General features: G+C 44.7%; 2 protein-coding genes and 1 long non-coding RNA gene across 4 annotated transcripts; all 3 read left to right on the forward strand.

Annotated features, from left to right (window-relative positions):
* The first annotated feature begins 541 nt into the window (after positions 1-541).
* LOC101783772 (translation initiation factor IF-2) lies at positions 542-2410 on the forward strand. The gene is made up of 2 exons (XM_004966466.4): positions 542-736; positions 831-2410. The coding sequence occupies exon 2, from the start codon at positions 946-948 to the stop codon at positions 2086-2088; it is 1143 nt and encodes a 380-aa protein (XP_004966523.1). The 5' UTR covers positions 542-736; positions 831-945; the 3' UTR covers positions 2089-2410.
* A 2899-nt stretch (positions 2411-5309) lies between these two features.
* On the forward strand, positions 5310-13568 carry LOC101784452 (epidermal growth factor receptor substrate 15-like 1). Of its 2 annotated transcripts, none has more exons than XM_004966468.3 (13): positions 5310-5556; positions 6379-7519; positions 8193-8411; positions 8511-8737; positions 9245-9319; positions 9822-9893; positions 10363-10461; positions 10557-10628; positions 10710-10824; positions 11089-11157; positions 11259-11565; positions 11983-12100; positions 12189-13568. In XM_004966468.3, exons 1-13 carry the CDS (start codon positions 5434-5436, stop codon positions 13149-13151), a joined length of 3600 nt encoding a protein of 1199 aa, XP_004966525.1. In that variant the 5' UTR covers positions 5310-5433; the 3' UTR covers positions 13152-13568. The 2 variants fall into 2 exon arrangements, with proteins under 2 accessions (XP_004966525.1, XP_004966526.1); XM_004966469.4 differs by having other exon boundaries at positions 8517-8737.
* Positions 13569-16881: 3313 nt separating this feature from the next.
* LOC111256989 lies at positions 16882-19667 on the forward strand. Its single transcript, XR_002677339.1, has 2 exons — positions 16882-18353; positions 19124-19667. It is a non-coding gene; the product is annotated as an uncharacterized LOC111256989 (long non-coding RNA).
* The last annotated feature ends 99 nt before the right edge of the window (positions 19668-19766 follow it).

The following is a 19766-nucleotide window of genomic DNA, read 5'->3' on the forward strand; positions in this document are numbered from 1 at the left end:
TCATCAGGATCAGCTGACCCCAACAAAGCGGCCTAGCTCCGCCCCTGCTAACCCTATCAATGTTCATGGTTCATAGGTCCGAGCAAGCATGTGTAAGTGTTTGTTTCTATACAAAATATTCTTCTAGAGTACAATTTCTTGATGCTCCTCTTTATTTGGAGATATTTGCACGTTTCATAATTGTTTTGGAAGGTGAGAATTTGACCAAGGGGACAAAATTCACGTGTTTGAAAAGTGCAAATAAAATCATGCGTTGGAGTCCCTTCCTCTGGTCACCCCTAGCTCTATGGTTCACATTTAAAACCTTGTTATGTCCAAAATATAGGTATCTATAGGTATTTTTTTAAGTGGAGGGAGGTATAGGTATGAATTGGTTTTTTTAACAATGTACTACTACTATGAATTGTTGATAAGAAAGTTTTTTTTTGTCAATGGGTTTGAAATTTGGAATAACAGAGAGTTTGATGATACTTGAAGAGAGGACGGGCATTTAAATGTTGTTTGTGTCGGAAAACTGGAGGAGCAATGCTTTTGCTTGGTGGTGAAAAGAAACAATAAAACTGTGGCTCTCAAGCCTGATCTGTTCCTCCTCCTCCGCCCCCGTGGCCTTGGGTTTTGGGATCCCCTCGCCTCGTCTCGTCGCCTCTTCCTCCTCGCAGCTCGCCGGCCTCCTCTTCTTGCCACAAAAATCCACTCCAAATTGCCGCCGATCCCCGTACACCCGGCGCACCCACAGGTAGGGTTTCTCTCCCCCTTCACTCTTATTACCAATTCGACCAAGTTTTCGATGGTTCTGATGCTAAAGGAACCATTTTTATTTCCCCTGCTAGGGCCTCTCCCCGCCTTGCCTGGTTCGGGATGGTCGCGCAGATTTAGCTGATTCAATCGCTGGCGGCGTTCGATCTTGCGGTGCCCCGCCGAGATGGTTTGAATTGTGATCTGGAAATGGAGCCGTCGGATCTGAACACCCACCTGCCGCCGCGGAAGCGGCTGCTCGCCGGGCTCAGGACGGCGGCCACCTCCTGCGACGCAGCCGAGCCCCTCCCGTCCCCGCTCGCCTCCGGCGATCTCGCCGCCCGCCTCCGCGAGATGGCGCTCGCCGCCAACGCCTCGGCCTCCTCGCCCGAGGAAATGATCGAAGCGGCGAGGGCGGCTGCGGAAGCCGCTACCGATGCGGCCGCGGCTGCCCGAGCCGCCGCGGCCGAGAAAGCGGCCGTGGCCGCCAAGGCTAGGGCCGCTGCGCGGGCTGCTATGGAGTTCCTCGATTCCTTTTCCAGGACAGGCACGTCCAGGAACGGCCTCCAGTTCAAGGTCAAGTCGAGGAAGAAGCATGTCCAGGTCAAGATGTTGTACAGGCCCAATGGAACCCTGGGGGATGCTCCCAAGCCTAGGAGGCGCAAGCAGTCCGATGAAGAGATCGCACGCAATTTGCACCGTGCCATGAATAGCTCACCGAGGATCTCTCACACTGGACCACCCAAGAGGCCTCGCGGCAAAGCCGGTGATGGCAAAGATGGAGCCGCCCCCGGTGAAGGTAACAGGGAAGGTCGTGACGATGCTTGCAATGGTTCTTCAACTCATGCGCCAATTGAGGCTGGCGGTGGCTTATCTAATGGATGCTGTGAGGAGAAATCTAGCGAGACAACTGTTCCATTGTTCAAGCATGGGGGTCCTGATGATGGTGGTGATGACCCATCTAGGCATGCTGCAAAGAGTAGAGGCGATGTTACTGATAATGGAGTTGGCACTGGAAACTTGAGCGCTGCTCGGAAAGTGAAGATCAAGAGGAAGGAATTGCTTCTGAACCAACATAACAATAAAGAAACAGAAGAGCCCAAGGAAACAGAACCCTCTGTACAACCTATAGGACAGGATGAGCCAAAGACGAATGGAAATGGAACAGAAAAGCATGGGAGTCCAGCAGATGCAAAGGCCCCAGGTGACGGCACGGCGTCGATGAAGATTACATCTGTATGGAAGTTCAAGAAGTTAAAAACGTCACACTGTTCATCCGACAGCAAGGTGTTGCACAACGTGTGTTCCTCTCCTACAGCAGCCGAAACTTCAGCTTCGGTGAAAGCTGATTAGCGAGGTACCATAGCGTATAGTCGGCAGATGCTTGTCTTAGCTATGCTTGTTGTGAGATTTTTGTATGTTGAAGTGGTTATTCGGACCAAGAGGGAGAGGAGGTAAATCTCTCTCGGTAGATCTTGCCTTTGCTTTGATTTTTTATACAAATGTGCTTGTTTTATGGTATATAAGTGACAAGGTATTTCTACCGTATTGTTTCTGTTCCACCCTTCCCATTTGATGTCATTAGTAATAGGGAGTGTGACAAACCCATTTAGTTGTACCTGTTATGCATATCATCATTCTAATAAATGGCACGGTGTAACCAATGGTCTTCATATACTGAGCTTGTAGTAGTTACCTCCCTTCCCATGATTCATTTGCTCCCTTGTGATTATGATGCATATCTGTTTTGTTCCTAAAATGTGGAAGATTGTGACAACATGCAAGAGATCTGTGTATTTGATCGTAACTACTAGTGAACATGATTGCTTTGTTATGGTAGAATTAGAAGTTATGTGTTATCAAAGGAATGTACTAACTAATAATACCTTCATGATTGGTGTGTGAGTCTGTTTGTGCTGCTTGTTACATTGTAGCTGCAACAGCTATGCTCCTAAAATGTGCATCCAAGTGAAGTGATTTGGTTAAACTCTGGAGCCCTTCCACTGAATTGGCTGCTTTCCAAACTTTGGTCGTTAGCTCACCATTTCCAAATGCTTAACCATCATTGGTGTTCTTTCCATTTTGTTAAAAGAAAAGCCTACATGATGCAAAGTTGCTACGATGCATGGACATTGCAGTTCAATTTAGATGACGATTGGTATCGCCGCTGAAAAATGGTCGTCCAGCCCTGTTACTTTGGACGATACTGCCTCCTCGTACGCATCAGCATTTGTCATACATGAAGGTGCATGAGTAGTAACGGTAAGGGCTAGTTTGGATAAACCATTCCTCTTTGGGAGCGATCGCAGGGTGATGAAAGAGAAATGAACTAATTTCCCCTTCAACCCCCAAGTTCCTAAAGGTGACAGTAACTGGGCAGACGAAATCATGTGCTGTATCCTGGTGGTGGGCTGAGAGATGTGCCAGGGAGGCTCAGCTACTCTTCCTGAAACTGGAAGCAAGTAACCCTGTAAAAAGTTTGAAGGTAAGAAGTTGGGCTTGTACCAGAAATAGCGAGAGTTTGGTGGGCAATCAGAGTGGCATTTATATAATTGATTGAGTTGAGGGTTCAGATCTGATCTGGAGGAGCCTAACCATTTTTTGCATTGGCTTTATCAATTATCATGTTGTTGTTGGTATCTCACTCATCTGGTGTGTGTGTGAGAGAGAGAGAACTAGAGAAGAGGTGATGGGGATTAAACATGACAGGCTGGCAGCTTATACTATTAGCTTCCTTCCTTTTCTCCAAAAGTCCATGTGGATGATGTAATGGTGTACCAAACATCCTCCTGCTACAGTGGTTGGTTGCTCCAGCCAGCCATCCGCTCTCTCCCAAATTACTGTTCATTTTAGCTTTTCTAAATACACGATTTTTGCTATGCATCTAGACATAACATATATCTTGGTGCATATCAAATGTTCAGTAACTAGAAAAGCAATTTGGGACGGAGGGAGTACAACACATTTGATTACATCTTTATTACCTCTACTATAATTATATTTATAACTATATTTATGATACTAGAAAAGAATTTAATATATTTATGATATGATACCACAAAGGTTGTCCAGTGCCTTGTCCATCCATGCACTGTGTATGGTAACGAAGAAAGCGTGCTTCTTCAGCGCCTTCCCTGCTGATCGAGTGACTGACCGATGGGCCCCCCAGCGGGTTAAATTAGGACACGCGGCGCAGATTAAACTACAATATTTCTACTTAATTTAATTTATATAACATGTATGTGCTGATGCCGCACTGCAAAGTACGTTGAAATTAAACAGGATGCAAGAGCTACCGTCACACCGTCATCCAGGAGAAATGCGATCCAGTTCCACTGCCCAAAAAGATGAATTCTCCTAGTCCTTCGCCCCCACCCCCCGAGAAAAAAATATCTTCTCTGATAAAGACGCATGTATAATAAAAAAGGAACTATAAATTCATGAATAAAATTAAATCACATACTTCCGGTGAACAGTATATACGCATCATTTAATTTCGATCTTGTTTCCTTAAAAATAATCGATCTTGTTGTGAGCAAGTGTGCGTTGTTGATGTTGGCATGCATGATGCATCTCCCTTTAGCTATACAGAGCCCCTTGTGCTGGAGGCTTTGATAATAATGTGTAACATATATGTACATGTCGGCTGCAACATAGATCGACTAACTAATAATAACTCAACAAGTTAGCATGTATGCTCACATGGATGATGTATCATTAATATATATGCTACTTCTGCTAAGCCCTGTGATTTGCCGGAGTATATTCAGCCATTTAACATTTGCAGCCAATTTTCTTCTTCTTTTTGAGCTTATCATGTGCATTGATAAGTTTACAGGTGCATTCCAAAATATTTAAGCCTCGATCAAGCTTCAACGGAGAGAAATAATAAAAATGAATGAGAATGCTCATTTAATGTTAAAAAAGGTTATAATGATGGATCAATTTTTTTTTCTTGCCACCATAAACAAAATAAAATTGGTGTGCTTTCTAGTTTTTTTATTCTTGGTAAGGACATTGTAGAATCAACCTGCTCGGCAAGCTAGCTGCCGTTGCAGCCGACCAGCCACTACAGGAGCTGCGGCTAACCAGCCATCAGCAGCTGCAACTCATAGTGTCTAGCCTGAAGCTGAGCGGCTGCATCTGCAAAAAAGCACAAGTGAGCAGGTCCAATGCAAGCTCTTCTCAGCATATGGCAATGCGCCTCTATTTTGTATCCACTCTTTGGTGGATCGACACTGGTCACAATAAATTTTGGTAAAATCAGACTATGATTTTGGTGAAATTCAATTGTTTTGTATCTTGCACTACGATTACACTTAATAACTGGCAGTAAGTACATTTATTCTCAACTTTTAACTCCACTGGTCTGAATTCTTAAGCCTTCGATGAACCAACATTTTGTTTGCAGTTGCACCAGTTCAAAAAAGGAAGAAAAAAAAAGACATGTGTTTGCACGGCTACTTTTTTACAGAAAAGCCCCTGGAGGTGTAGGATCCAGCGAAATGCAACTCATCTCCGTCCGGGCGAGACGACACAAGGCCAGGCAATATACCCACCACCACCACCGCCCGCACGCCGACCCGCGCCTCCACCCGCCCGCCCACTCCCCCCGATCTCGCCGGCCGGGTACCCTCGCCGCCGGCGACAGCCTCCCGCCCCAGCGAGCCGCGCCGCCCACGCCCTCTGCTGGGGGCGATGGAGGCGGCCTTCGACGCCTACTTCCGCGCCGCGGATCTGGACCGCGACGGCCGGATCAGCGGCCAGGAGGCCGTCGCCTTCTTCAAGGGCTCCGGCCTCCCGCAGCCCGTCCTAGCGCAGGTGAACCTCAGATCTCCCCTCCTTAGCGCCGCTCCGCGCGCCAATTCCGCGCCTTCGCCTTGCGCCTCGACGATCTGTGGCACTCGAGCCACCCTGCGGTTCCAATCGCGGGGGTGGTTGCTGTAGGCCAGTTGCGCCGCTCGGGATTTCGAGCTCTAGTGGGCTCGAGGCGCCCAGATTTGTAGCCTGCTCTGCTTTGCTCATTGTGGATGTCGTCCTTTCCCACCGACCAAGCAGATCAACTTTAGCTGCTTTTTCAGTGCTTCATGCTTACAGTTAGATGTCCCTACTCCTGCCTTGATCCAGCTGCGTAATTACGTGCTCTAGCTCGCAATTTTGCTCGTTCTATCTCTATAGCACGGTGAGCTCACCAATTTAAGCTTGGAACATCACTTTAAGTTTCTATATATGATGTTCTCACTAGCAAGTGTAGACAACTGAGGTTTGGGGCTTTCCACTTGTTATGCTGTTGGGATCCAAGTTGCAGTACAGGGTTACCTTAGTGTGTCTTTGCGCTGTTCAAGTTTGGATTCTGGATGAGAGAATCACAGTTTTAAGAATGAACATTTAGAGGAGTACTTCTTTGCTGTTGCAAAACTTGCCAACCTTTTGCTGTAAGCATTTGCTACATTTCAAGTGTTAGCTGGAAGAAATAGCTGTGCACCCATTATTTGGAACCACACTTAACTGCACATTGCACTATCCAATCAATTGTAATATACTGGAATGTTGCTATCATTAGAAATTTAAACACTATTGAACTGCACACTACAATTGCATTTGCTTCTTACTGATGCTCTGTATTTTTCTTCCGTGGTTCAGATTTGGACGTATGCTGATAAAAATCGGACTGGTTTCCTTGGGCGTGAAGACTTCTACAATTCGCTTAAACTTGTCACAGTAGCTCAGAGCGGTCGAGAATTGACACCTGATATTGTTAGGTCAGCATTGTTTGGTCCAGCTGCTGCAAAGATTCCTGCTCCTCGGATAAATATTTCTACTGCTGCTCCTCAGACAAATAGTGCAGCTAGCCCCCCGAATGCCACTCAAGCACTAGGGTCTGGTCAACAGAATCATGCTATAAGAGGACCACAAGTGCTTCCTGGTGCATCATCAAATCCACAAGTCAGGCCGCCACAACCTCCAAATGCAAACGCTGTGCCCCCTGCTCAGGGAATTGCTTCCAGGCCACCCGTCGGAGGTGGTCCTAGTGGGCTAAACCATACTAGTTCAACCACAACAAATCTAGCTACTGATTGGTTTAGTGGTAAGAGGAGTGCAAGTCCGTTGGGTGCAACTTCACAAGCTCCAACCAGAGGTATTTCTCCGCAGGCCAACCTTAATAGTGCAGGAATTTCAGCACAGAATTCAACTCCTCTACCAGGCTACAATTCTCAGACGGCCGGTGCTACAACGCCTGCCAACGCAAATTCAACAAATTTAAACATGATGCCTTCACGACCATCAGTTAATGACTCCAAGGCATTGGTACCCTTGGGTAATGGATTGTCATCTAACTCAACTTTTGGTGTTGACCCCTTTTCGGCAACTCCACAAGCGGAACAAGACTCATCTTTGCACCCCAACGTCCCAAATAATCTGCCCAGTTCTACAGCTCCTTCCTCAGCTGCTGGACCTCATCACCCTCCCAAGCCAATGCAGGCTGGTCCCGCGCAGGTTATATCGCCACTTCCTTCTCATACTAGCCAGTTGCCACACAGTCAACCAGCTCCTAGGCAACAACAATTTAATTCTATACCAAGCACTCCAGGACCAGTGAGTGCAAATATTCCTGGTGGAATTCCTTCAAATCCAAACCACTCTCAGGCCCCATGGCCGAAAATCACTCAAGTGGATGTCAGGAAATATATGATTGTATTTATCAAGGTAGACAGGGATCGTGATGGGAAGATCACTGGCGAAGAGGCAAGGAATCTATTTTTAAGTTGGAGGCTGCCAAGAGGTACATCACATGTCCCTTTATATTTACTCTGCTCTTTCTAGATCCTGTAGTTCATAGCCATGTTTCTTTCTGCTGATGATGCTACTCATTACATTTTCAGTAATCCAAGCAAATAGTATGTTGGTAACTATATGCACAGTATAACCTGCAAATTTTTTTTTGAAATTTCTATCTTGAGATGTCCATTTATTGTCTGTAATCTCCTTCATTCCGTTTTCCTTTTTATTTTTTGCCATGAAACTTGTATTTTAGATGATTTATTAAATGTTTCCTTAATTTTTGTGGGTACCAAATTCATTCAGAACTATTGTGTGCTAGCTGTTGTCAGTACATCTCTTGTGTGCATGTATATATTGTTACTCAATTACTTTTCAACTACTAGCTGCACATTGAATTCACATAGTGCTTCTTCATATCATTTGAGCGATGTTTTCTACTTGGCCTAGCATCATAATCATGGGAATTAAGTGTCCCTGTGCATTACCACAATGCTCTGATATTCCTTACTTCAATTTACAACTTATTATGTTATCAGTGTCAAAGGTGCATTGAAGAGTTCCGCATTTACTATCTTTTTTTCCCACTGTGAATTACTTCTGATGTACAAATTTCCTCTGAAATTGAGTTTCTATATTCATATAAAGTTTCTAAAAATCTTCATCTCCACCTACAGATATCTTAAGGAAGGTGTGGGATTTGTCTGACCAGGATAAGGATGGGATGCTGTCTTTCAAGGAATTTTGTGTTGCCGTGTACTTAATGGAGAGGCACCGAGAGCATCGTCCTCTTCCTGATGTACTACCGGATGGTATTTGGGCCGAGGGCACCTCGCTACCCTCTACTGGCCAGTTTGCAGGAAACCCTAGTGGACCGCCTTCTCATGCAAGTACAGGTATTTATCCAAGAGAAACTGCTTTGTTGATTTTTCTATCACCAACTTGTAAGTGAGTACATTATCAATGATGCTGTTTTTACTGAACACTTGTTGAAGGATTAGCAAATAGAGGAATGCAAGGACCACATCATGGGATGCTTCCGCCATCCATGAAGCCACCATCTCGAAGGCCTCTTTCTTTAGATGCTGATGATACTGTTAAGGCAGAACAACAAAAGCCAAAGATCCCTGTCTTGGAGGAACATCTAGTTGGCCAGCTGAGCAAGGAGGAACAAGGCACACTAGAAGCAAAGTTTAAGGAAGCTTCAGACGCTGATAAGAAAGTATATTGTTCTATTTCCTTATTTCAAGAGCTTTCATGTCTTAAGATTTGAGAAAACAGAAGAAATGACAAATATATTTTGAAGTGATTTTTCAGAACCGGGTCTTTCTAACCACGGTTGAGTTGACAAGAAATCTATCCCCCCCCCCCCCCCCCCACCACCACCACACAAAAAAACCCTACCATTCTTGTAGTGCCAGTGAGGCAAGCAGATTATTTCGAACAGCTCAAGCGTCACACGGTTAATAATTCTTGGATACCTCATGACCAAGGTTTAAAAACTTGAAAAATATAACCAAGCTAAAATTCTTTGGCACACAAATTAATGACTAGAACATTGTTTCAGATGTTCCAATTGTATTTCCTATGGTAATCAAAATGGCAGTGGCACTTGATGTCTAGATAATTTGTTTTGGTTGGCGAAACTCAAGATTTCGACTTCATACAATTCTACTCATTTAGGTTATCCTGATATGTTATCATAACATATTTTTAATCTTCTGTGAAGGTCCAAGAACTGGAAAAGGAAATCCAGGATTCTAGAGAGAAGACCGAGTTTTATCGCACCAAGATGCAGGAGCTTGTGAGTATTCTCTCGCATCATGCCTTTCTTTAAATAGAAACATGTGGTTCTACTGAACTAATTTCAATTCCCATGCTATCATTTTCATTTACCCTCCAATTTCATTAGTTAGCCATCTAGCTGCATAACTATCTTTTGCTAACTTGCATCATCGACCCCCCAAAAAGAACCTTTTGTCCCAAATAAGTTGGGCTAGGCCATAGATGAAACCCAACAAGATAAAATTAGATCAACCTAGGAGGAGCTAGGCGATTTTTCATTAAGAAGAAATAGGCACCCAAATTCGAGCTAGAAGGGGCTCGAACCTGGGTGGTTGGAGTGCATGACCACACCTCCCACCCTAGCCAGTTGAGCTAGGCTCACTTCCTTGATGAAACCCAACAAGAGCCACAGACAAAGGATATAACATATATATGAAGTGCTGAATGACACTGCATTGTATAAAATATTTGTACTATTTTGATGTATTATTGTCTGACTTATTTTCATTATATTATCCTAGATTCTTTACAAAAGTAGGTGTGAGAACAGGCTTAATGAAGTCTCGGAAAGTATGTCTGCTGATAAACGTGAGGTAATTTTCTCTGTAACCTTGATTAAGAAATGAGCTCTGTGATTATATTTCCTACCCTTTTTGGGCAAACAGTTTGTGCTTTCTGAAGTGCAAGTGCTGTCGAAGCATTAAAGATTGATGAAAGTCATATCTCCAGCATCTTAGCCTTCATTTCATTTAACTATGCTGTTACATTGTTCTGTATTGTGATATGTCAAGCATAATGTTTGTTCAAGTTTCCTATTATGACATGCTTTCGAGATAGTTACAAGTCTTGGATCTCAAGAAGTTGAGCTTTCAGAAGAATTTTAAACCTGTGGAATCATATCATATATTACTTTAGAAGGAGCTAGGACACTTTTGGGCATTATATTTTGTGCTACAATTTGATTATACCCTGTGAAGTCCCTTGTATGAGGACGAGTAAGAGGGGGCTCTCTGTTCTAGGTCAGTTTTACATAAATCTCACAGTTCTTAATTCTATATTCAGGTTCAATCCCTTGCAGCAAAATATGATGAGAGATGCAAGAAGGTTGGAGATGTGGCATCAAAGCTAACAATGGATGAGGCCACTTTCCGTGAGATCCAGGTATACTTGTGATTTTATCAAGTTATCTGGAAAACTGTGAGCTATCACCGTTGAGGTCTGGCTGCGAGCATAGTATTTATTTCTTATGTTTGCAGGAGAAGAAGCTTGAAATTTACAACGCCATAGTTAAGCTACAGAAAGGGGATGAAAGTGATGAAAAGCTTCAGGTTTGTATTTTTGCTCTTCTAATATATTTCCTTGGTTACGCCATACATCTGTTCCCTGATCATCTTTTCCTCTGTTCATAGGAGCGGGCTAATAAGATACAGTCTGATCTTGAGGAGCTTGTGAAATCATTGAATGAACAGTGCAAGAGATATGGTTTGAGAGCTAAGCCAACTACATTGGTGGAACTTCCTTTTGGTACTTGCTACTATCCTGTTTGTTTATTAAATTCTATCCAGTATTGGTCTGTGCTGGTTGTGTCTCTTATTTAATGAAATGTCGTACTCTAATTTTCAGTTTGTCAGGTATGAACTAATGCAAAATGAATCTTAGGTTATTTTACTGTGCATCATAACAACGCAAAATGCACTATTCATTGCAAAACCAAATTTGTTTCAGGGCTTCATCTGATCCCAATTGCTAACATGGATCCTGCTCTTTGCTTTTATTATTCAATTTTAGGTTGGCAACCTGGAATACAGGAAACAGCAGCCACATGGGATGAAGAATGGGACAGATTTGGAGATGAAGGTATGCCTTGAATCGTGATTCTGCCAGGATCTCCATTATTCTATGTGTTTTTGTTGAACATTTATATTTTAAACTATGTTACTCCATTTGCATTTCTCCAGGGTTCTCTGTAATAAAGGAACTAACAGTTGAAGTGGAACCTCCCATTGTACCAAAGAGTGAGCCTACTGTTGAAGATGTCAAAGTGTCTGCAAATGGGGCATCAACAGAGAAAGAAGACAAGAAGGGTGATAAATCTACTGCTGCTGCTGTGGAGCAGGCAGTCGAACCTGAAGCAACACCATCCAATAGCAAACCAGAGTCAGTAAAAAGTCCACCAGTTAGTCCTGTCAAGAACAGAGAGGATGGTTCTACCGAAAAGCAATCTGGAACAAATGACATCTCACCACGTGCCACTGAAAGCGTCAGGTATATATTATGTTTTTATTTTATATGAAATATGCACATCTTTAGCTAGAGGAAAGGAACCCTCTACTTGTTACCTTATCTATTCTGAATACAACCTTAAGCTCTTTGCCAATTTTCTTAGTGAATCAATATTACAGGTTTGGGCATGATCTCGGCAAATTGCTGAAACTATTTAGACCATTGGCCTATCCTATAAGCCAACCTTCTGCTAGTGCTTTGTTTACTCAATATGCTGTTAATCTAACTGGTGTAGCCGTATAGGAAATTTGGTTCCTGAATGTTCTAGGTGAAACGCACTTCTTGCATACTGGTAAAGCGACACTTTTTGTTGGAAAGGAAGCTTGAATGACACTTCTTGCATACTAGTATTTTAATCAGTCTTTTGTTATCTTATTATTGCACTGGTACATTTTACAGTAACCGTGGAGCAACGAATTCCTCTGCTCATGGAGATAACACTTATGATGGACATTCATGGGCCCCATCGTTTGATCATGGCATTGATAATGATTCCCTGTGGAACTTTGGTCATAAGGTTAGATTCTGTTCACGCTTTCTGACATCGTATCTTGTTGTAGATGTACTGCACTATCTAGTACTTACCTCCACGACCTGTTTCTCAGGATGGTGAGAATGGTGATTCAGATCTCTTCTTTGGGCCACAAGGTCTTCCACCGATAAGGACTGGAGGTTCCTCATCTAGTAGTTTGTTTGCCAAGGAACAGAAACCATCTTTTGATTCTGTTCCTGGTACTCCAATGGAGAAACCTTTCTTTGATTCCATCCCAGGCACACCAGTTCAGAAATCCGTCTTTGATTACTCCGTCCCTAGTACACCAATGCAAAACTCAGTCTTTGATTATTCCGTCCCAAGCACGCCGATGCAAAAGTCGCTCTTTGATTCCGTCCCTGGTACACCGGTGCAGAGATCAGTATTTGATTCTGTCCCGAGTACGCCGATGCAGAAATCAGTATTTGATTCTGTTCCGAGTACGCCGATGCAGAAACCATTCTTCGACTCTTTTCCAAGCACCCCAATGCAGAGATCACTGTTTGATTCTGGCCCAAGCAGAGCAGAATCTCCTACTGCTGGCAGCATGTATGGCAATGAGCAAAAGGGATTTTTTGATTCTTCAGTTCCGAGTACACCAATGTACAACTCAAGCTTCACGCCAAGGTACAGCGAAGCAGGAGATGATTCATTTGACACAATGTCTCAGTACAGCTCCTTTGGCATGCACGACAACAATTCTTTTGGACAGAGAGACAGCTTCTCAAGATTTGATTCCTTCCGGAGCAATGCTGATAATGGCGGTAATGACACCTTTGCGAGGTTTGATTCTTTCCGCAGCATTTCTGATCAAGGTGGGGGCAACAGCTTCATGAGGTACGATTCCATGAACAGCACCAGCGACCATGACAGAACGGATACATTTGCGAGGTTTGATTCCATGAAGAGCAGCGACTACAACAACCGGGGCTACTCATTTGATGATGAGGACCCCTTTGGAACTGGGCCGTTTAAACCGACAGAGACGTCAAGCAGCCCGACAAAACATGGAACGGATGCATGGAGCGCATTTTGACAGGTATTGTATTATAGAGGTCATGTGCTTGTGCACCTTACTGCAGATATACATACACGTACAAGGGCAAGACATTTTTTTTGCATGGGCCTCTGCTCCACACCTTGGACGGGAAAGGGGACGGGACGGGGCTTGCTTGTGTGTTTGCTTTGTGTTTAATTTTGTACCTAGGCTGGGAACATGTGTTTGGCGGGATGGTGCTGCTTATAAACATTCTTTATACCTTGTATTGTACAAGTACATCTACAAGATGCGAGTCAACCCGTTGGGTTGAAGAACTCTCCGAGTGTTTTCTTCCATCGTGTAGCCATTTTTCTTCAGTTTCTTCTGTTTCTGCAAAAATTTCTGAGCTCTGTAGTCTGTACATACACTTTGGCTGATTATGGGTTACTATATTGTGATGAGGCAATTAAGTCAGGTTCGGCAGAATTTCTTTCTCTAAGAAAGCCAGCAAGTTAGGAATCAGTTTGTTCATTGTTTCAACATTCCGCTGAGGGTTGCCCTCCATATCCATGAACATCTTGTGATGGGGAAAAAAGTATCTATGAACACCTGTGCTTATCAGAGCTCGCACATTGTAACTTCTGATGAGCGGTGAGTCGCATCGCAATGGGCAAGTTGGACCATGTGTTCTACTCCCTGGTTTTAGTTTTTTTTATTCATATTAATATGCGTCTAAATATACACTGATATAGTGTATATTTAGGTACATTATAATATCTACGAATCTAGAAAAGTCAAAACAACTTACAATTTGGAACGGTTTTGACTTACAATTTGGAATAGAGAACAGTTGCAACATGAAATCTGAACCGTTCAGAATGACCTGACGACCTGAGACCGGAGAAGACGCATGCGGGTGTTCAAGTTTATCTTGGTTATGGAGAACTTTTAAGCTAGAGGGTGACCTGTAGGCACTTTTTTTTTGGACTCACATGTCTATCAAGGGTGTGTGTGGAATTGTGTGGATTTACCCTACATCATTGCGTTGCTGGCAACGATCCTCAGCGCAGCTCCGCTCCTCCGAGCAAGATCAACTCCTCCGAGCAAGATCAATCAGGGGTGAAGGCACGTTCAATTAGGGTGGTAAAGGCCCCTCTAATTTAAGGATCGAGCGGACCATAATATTATATAATTTTGAACTAAAATAATTAGAGCTCAATTGGATTACGAAGGTGGCATGAGGACCATGATATATTACCACCGTACACGGCTCGAACCTGTACCTCTGCAACCCTGCCATGCTCTGAAGGAGCTATGCTGGACAGGCATTCCGGCGGATGCGTTCTCTTCCTGCCATGGCATGAATCCTCCTACCTATACTGCCTTCCATGTCTGGCCTATTCAGGCGGTGATATGGCTGGTGAAGTGGTGATGATGATACATGCAAAAGCACAAGGTGTAGCATTTTCTTCCTCGGTTCAAAGCCAAACAATTGGCCCTCCCTGAAACCAAGAGTGGTAGCACTCTCATCCAGTGAAGCAGGGTATACCTCTGCTGCTTGTCAAGACATCTGGTTGGCGAGATTATTTGGACAAATCCAAAATGAAAGAAGCCAAGCCATTTGAGCTCAAGATGGATAACAAGGCTGCAATTGCCTCGAGCAAGAATCCAGTCTTCGTAGCAAACACATTGACACAAATGTTGATCGAGGGAAGATTTGAGGTCAACTACATCAGCACTACTGAACAGCTTGCTGATTTGCTAACAAAGCCACTTGGGCAAGCTATCTTCCAAGGATTGCACACAAGGATTGATGTAGTTGAAATCTAAATGTCAAGACTTAGGGGTGAATGATAGGACAAGTCTTATAAGCAAGATAGGATAAGCTATCCAGTAAGTAGAGGAGTGATGTCGCTCCTTTAGGTGAACGAGCTTGTAGCTTGATGGTGGCGATGTTTTATCCTTTATGTAGCACCCTAGGTCCTAGGTTCAACTCCTGTGGAAGTGAATTTTCGGGCTAGGTTAAAAAAATCCCCTTTGCCAGCAAAGCCAGGGTTCGGGGGATTTTCTGGACCGGGAAAAGATTCAGCTTCTTCTTATACAAAACCGTAGCTTTTTAATGTAACTTAGCAAGTAAGTAGCAGAAATAGCAGGTAGTAAAACTAGCTCGCAAGTAGCTATCATAGTAGTCAAATTTACTTTGCTTGTGTTGCAGCACCAAATTGAGTCCTGATAACTCACATGATCAAGGTGATTTTCCAATAGAATCTACATGTCATGCGTTTCAGAGTTGCGGAGACCGCTTCCTGCAAGCAGGACAAGTGTACTAGCATGAACGCTTTTGATCCAGAGCAGTAGAAAATTTCGTTGGATTAATCAACTTTCACTCAGAGCTCGAGTTTATAGTCAGCAAGCTTTCAGACACCGTCAACCTCCGTCACCATCTGGACTCCGCCTAAGCTTGTCATTTGGTATGCAGGTGAGCTGACCTCGGGATGGTGCATGAATCGGAAGCTTGAAGTTATGGCATCAAATACGAGGATCTCATGCTCCAAGCTAGACTTGGGCCAGCACACCATTGAGGAAAACGGGAGGAAGCTAACACCCATCCATACCACTCTCCAACAGCCAGTCCACTTCCTCTAATGTAGACAGACGGCAGACACAACTGTGCTTGTGGCCACCAACAAGAGGAGGCGCCATATTGATATGGCTTGTCCTTACCGCAGTAGAGCACACAGTACTCTAAAGCGCTGCTAAGAGAGCTTTCCTATCGTCGTGCGCCATGGTAGTGGCTCAAAAAGCTTCAGAGGGTGGCTTGGTGGGGATTGGAGATTTTTTGGTGACCGTTGCTGAGATAGAACGCTGAGCGGGGATTTGGTTTGGTTTGGTGGACTGGGAAGAGGAAAAAAAAAGGTGGTCAGCCACCATTGAGCTTCTGGTTCGGTGGGCCGTTGGATGGACGCTTCCTATCAGAGAGAAATTAAAACCAATCCATGCTTTATTTTGCTATCACACAGTGCATCAATTCATGTAGATTTTGTTTCCATCTCTCTTTAATAAGTTAATGCAAAGCTACATGTTCATTCCTTTTCTTTCTCTCTCGTGGATGGAAAAATATTTGGTTCCCTTCGTATTATTATATGAAAGTTTATGGGTAGCCACGATATGACATGTCAGTCAAAAGCATCCACCCATGGATACGGGTGCCTACGAGGCTAGCAACCAATTGGTACGGTTGTGGGTGTAGGGTTCACCCATGGTTATCCAATGATCCATATTTCCTTAAAATATCCATATTCTATTATGCACAGATGCAATGGGGTTAGTACGAGATGTCCGAACTTTGAACATGTAATATTTATCAACTTTTAATGACTTGATCTATCGTGTCTTGTGATATAAAATAAATTAAAGCTAGGGTCCCTTGGTTGTACTTGCACCACTTGATGTTGTATTGTGGTTGTACTGTCTTTTGTTAGATACTAGGATGAAACTTGAAAATTTGGCTTACTACTTTGATATATTATTCAAATTATAATTTTCATGCAAAAATTATACTATTTGATATCAATATATTTTGTACATTGTATTGCTATGCGCATACTCGCTTGGTGCCTGACACCCAACGGGTGCGGATGTAAAAAATCAACTATTAGATATTATGGGTGTGAGTGTGGCTTAGAGCAATGGATGTCAACTAGGAACAATATCCCAATTTTTTGCCATCGTTACCAACGATACATCTTCAAATGACAGTGGTGAGAGAAGATTTTCTAACTTTTCTTGCCATTTTCGCCTACATGGCAAGACATGTATGCTAGCCAGCGTGGACGGAGCACGAGAAAAGACGGCGATGCCCGCACCTTATCCTTTCTCCCACTCGCTCGTCTTCCTCCTCCGCGCGAGTTGGGTTCTACTCCCCGTTGAGATCCGCTGGGCTGCTAATGGTGCCCCTAGTCTCAGCACGTCGAGATCCTCCGACGCGCGGCGGAGCGCGGCCTCCAGGTGCGCTCAGCCCGTCCACCCCGGCCGTCCATCAGTCCATGCAGAGCACGCAGACCTTCCCCTGCTGCGCCGCCTTCCTCTCGGAAGTCGCACGATCGCCGACGCTGACGCCTTGCGATCTTGATGCCGTGGAAGTAGTACGCGCACCGGCTCCGGACCATGGACTCGCAGGTCAGCTTCGTGCGCTGTTACGTGTCCGTGGAGGAGAACGTGAAGCGCGCCGGCGCTGTGGCGCCACGGCAACAAAGCCGGAGTGCGGGGCCGCCAGACGGGCATTCTGTCCTTCAACACGCGCAGCGCTCTCCGCATCAACACGTTGGGCGCCGCGCTCAGAAGAAGCACGCAGCGCTCGCCATGGCGCCCCGCCGCGCCGGGAGCATCGTCTCCGTCGCCAGTGTCGCAGGCGTGCTCAACGGCCTCAGCCCCCACGCCTACGCCTCCAATAACGCCGTCGTGGGCCTCACCAAGAATGCCGCCTCGCTGAGACAAGGGACATGGCCGAGGCTCTGCTCTTCCTAGCCAGCGACGAGCCCAGATACATCTCCGGCCACAACGTCGTCGTGGACGGCTGTGCTCATTTGTTTGATTGATTCATCAACAAGTGTGTGCCTGGCTTGAGTATCGCATTTGCATTTGGGAGCACTCGTCCTGAATGATCTGTCTCTTGAATTTAAATATCCCCCGCGTCCGCCTCGAAGCCATCGACCTCCGCGCCTGCCCGCCGGGACCACTGACCACAGGAAGCGGGTCCGGCGGCCTCCTCGATCGCGACCGAACCTGGGCCCGACGAAGGCGGCTTCCAGGTCCACGGCGTCCTCCTCGTTTCCTACAAAGCTGGCCTCCACCTCTGCAACCCTGCCCGGCGGCGTGGACCAAGGTGCCGGGGCTCAGCTTCGACGACATCGTCGTCTTCTGCGACGCGCACCGGGCACCGCCCATTCGGCGAGGAGCTCAATACTACCGCTCAGTAGTAGTATACAGTGTATAGAAGATCTAACCATTTATTTGGATGGATCAGTTTTTTCGGCCCGCCGCCTACACGTTCACCCCTGTCGAACTTTTATCGCCGGCGCCTCCCCGTGCCGCCGTCAGAGTCACGGGCGGCGCTGCCGACCGAGGCGCCCAACGGGCGTCGCTCACGTGCTGCCGGCGCCCCAACAGAGGGCAGCACCTCGGCCCCGTCGCGCCCTGCCCGGTTGCTTGCCGTCCTGCCGACTCCCCCTGCCCGGTTGCTTCCCGTCAGATCTCTGGGTACTTTCTTTTTCATGGTTCAGTTTCCTTGTGTTTGTCAGATTCGACAAGTAGTGGTAATATGGAATGATGGATTGATCTGAATGAGGAATCAGGTAACATTCATTGCTTGTGCCCAGTATTGCGGTTTTTACCAGTGCCAGAACATTCTTGCTTCGAATATGATAGAGTTGTGGTGTGAAAAATGTTCATTGATTCATTATTCGACACCTAATATCTATCATCCATTCATCCTTAATACTTTTGTCAGTGATACTTAAACCGGTATCTTTTAGTGTTAGCTTAGAGCTTTTGTCAGTGATACTTTCTGTTAGTGTTAGTTTAGAGGTGAAATGTTTCTACCTGATTAAGATTACTAGGATTCACCTTAGATCATGTTGCCATTTGGAGCACTAACAGAATTATAAGTGGAAGTCTGAAAGAATTAAATTAGCCAAAAAATAGCCTGACGCTTGTTAATAGAATGTCAGCAGGCATAGCAGTGTTTCATCAAAGTAGATATTTAACTATATTATGTCAGAATTTATCAAACTTTATGAATGTAACTTATGAAACTGAAACTCTGATGGTCCAACATGATGGTTCTAGCATTTTTTTTATCTGTACCATGTGTCATGAACTGTTAGTGTTGCTTATATGCTGCCTGTCAATATTGTGTTGCCTAAGATTTTTTCCCCCTCGCATTAAGGTACCTAATGTATCAGTGTTACATGTGGAATTCTACAATTTGTTAGTCTATTCTTAAACTCAAACAAAACTTATGTAACCAGCAGGACGACTTGCTGTAGGAGGTTGGTGGTCATGGCACAATAATATTCTGCAGCACTGAAGCAGCCAAGGAGAGAGTACAGAGACACTGAGATATGGAAGACGAGGCGGAGTGTAAGTGCTGAATGTCACGGTGTTGTACTTCCATCCTTGGGAGGCGATGCAAGAAGTTGACTCTAGTGATCGTCGAGAAGTTACCAGTATGCTCCAAGTTCCTTGGTTTAAATGGGAGAGTCAGTTGTAGCTTCTGTCAGTCAGCTGTTGGTTCAACTTGTAAGAGTCAACCTCATGTGAAACTCGTGTAATTTTCTTAGTTGTTTCTATGTTGTTATTGTAATGTCAGTGTCAGTGAATTACTAAGTGATGCCTAATCAACTCGTGAAGTCGTGGTAGCCTATTTGGTTAAGCCAAGAGGGCAAGCGTTACTGTATTGTAATGTCTTCTGTTAGCCAAGAACTCATGATCTTAATTCTGGTTAAGGGAAGAACACTGATGCAACTTTTTTTAGAGATAAGTTGATCTAGCTGTTGAACCATTGATGCGTCAGCTGAACATGTGTAAATAGTATAAGTTTAGGTCTCCTCCTAGCTTCATTGTCTAGAATATAATTGGTTCTATCAACGGATCAAGTGAGCATTTCTTTCC

Source organism: Setaria italica, chromosome IV (assembly GCF_000263155.2).
Source record: "Setaria italica strain Yugu1 chromosome IV, Setaria_italica_v2.0, whole genome shotgun sequence".
Taxonomy (NCBI): Eukaryota; Viridiplantae; Streptophyta; class Magnoliopsida; order Poales; family Poaceae; genus Setaria; species Setaria italica.

What these genes read in the sequence shown, in the direction of transcription:
- LOC101783772 (XM_004966466.4), top strand. Translation starts at nt 946, where the DNA reads ATGGAGCCGTCGGATCTGAACACCCACCTGCCGCCGCGGAAGCGGCTG.
- LOC101784452 (XM_004966468.3), top strand. Translation starts at nt 5,434, where the DNA reads ATGGAGGCGGCCTTCGACGCCTACTTCCGCGCCGCGGATCTGGACCGC. An exon ending in AAGTTGGAGGCTGCCAAGAG is followed by an intron (nt 7,520 to 8,192) that starts GTACATCACATG and finishes CTCCACCTACAG; the next exon opens with ATATCTTAAGGAAGGTGTGG. An exon ending in GGACAGATTTGGAGATGAAG is followed by an intron (nt 11,158 to 11,258) that starts GTATGCCTTGAA and finishes GCATTTCTCCAG; the next exon opens with GGTTCTCTGTAATAAAGGAA.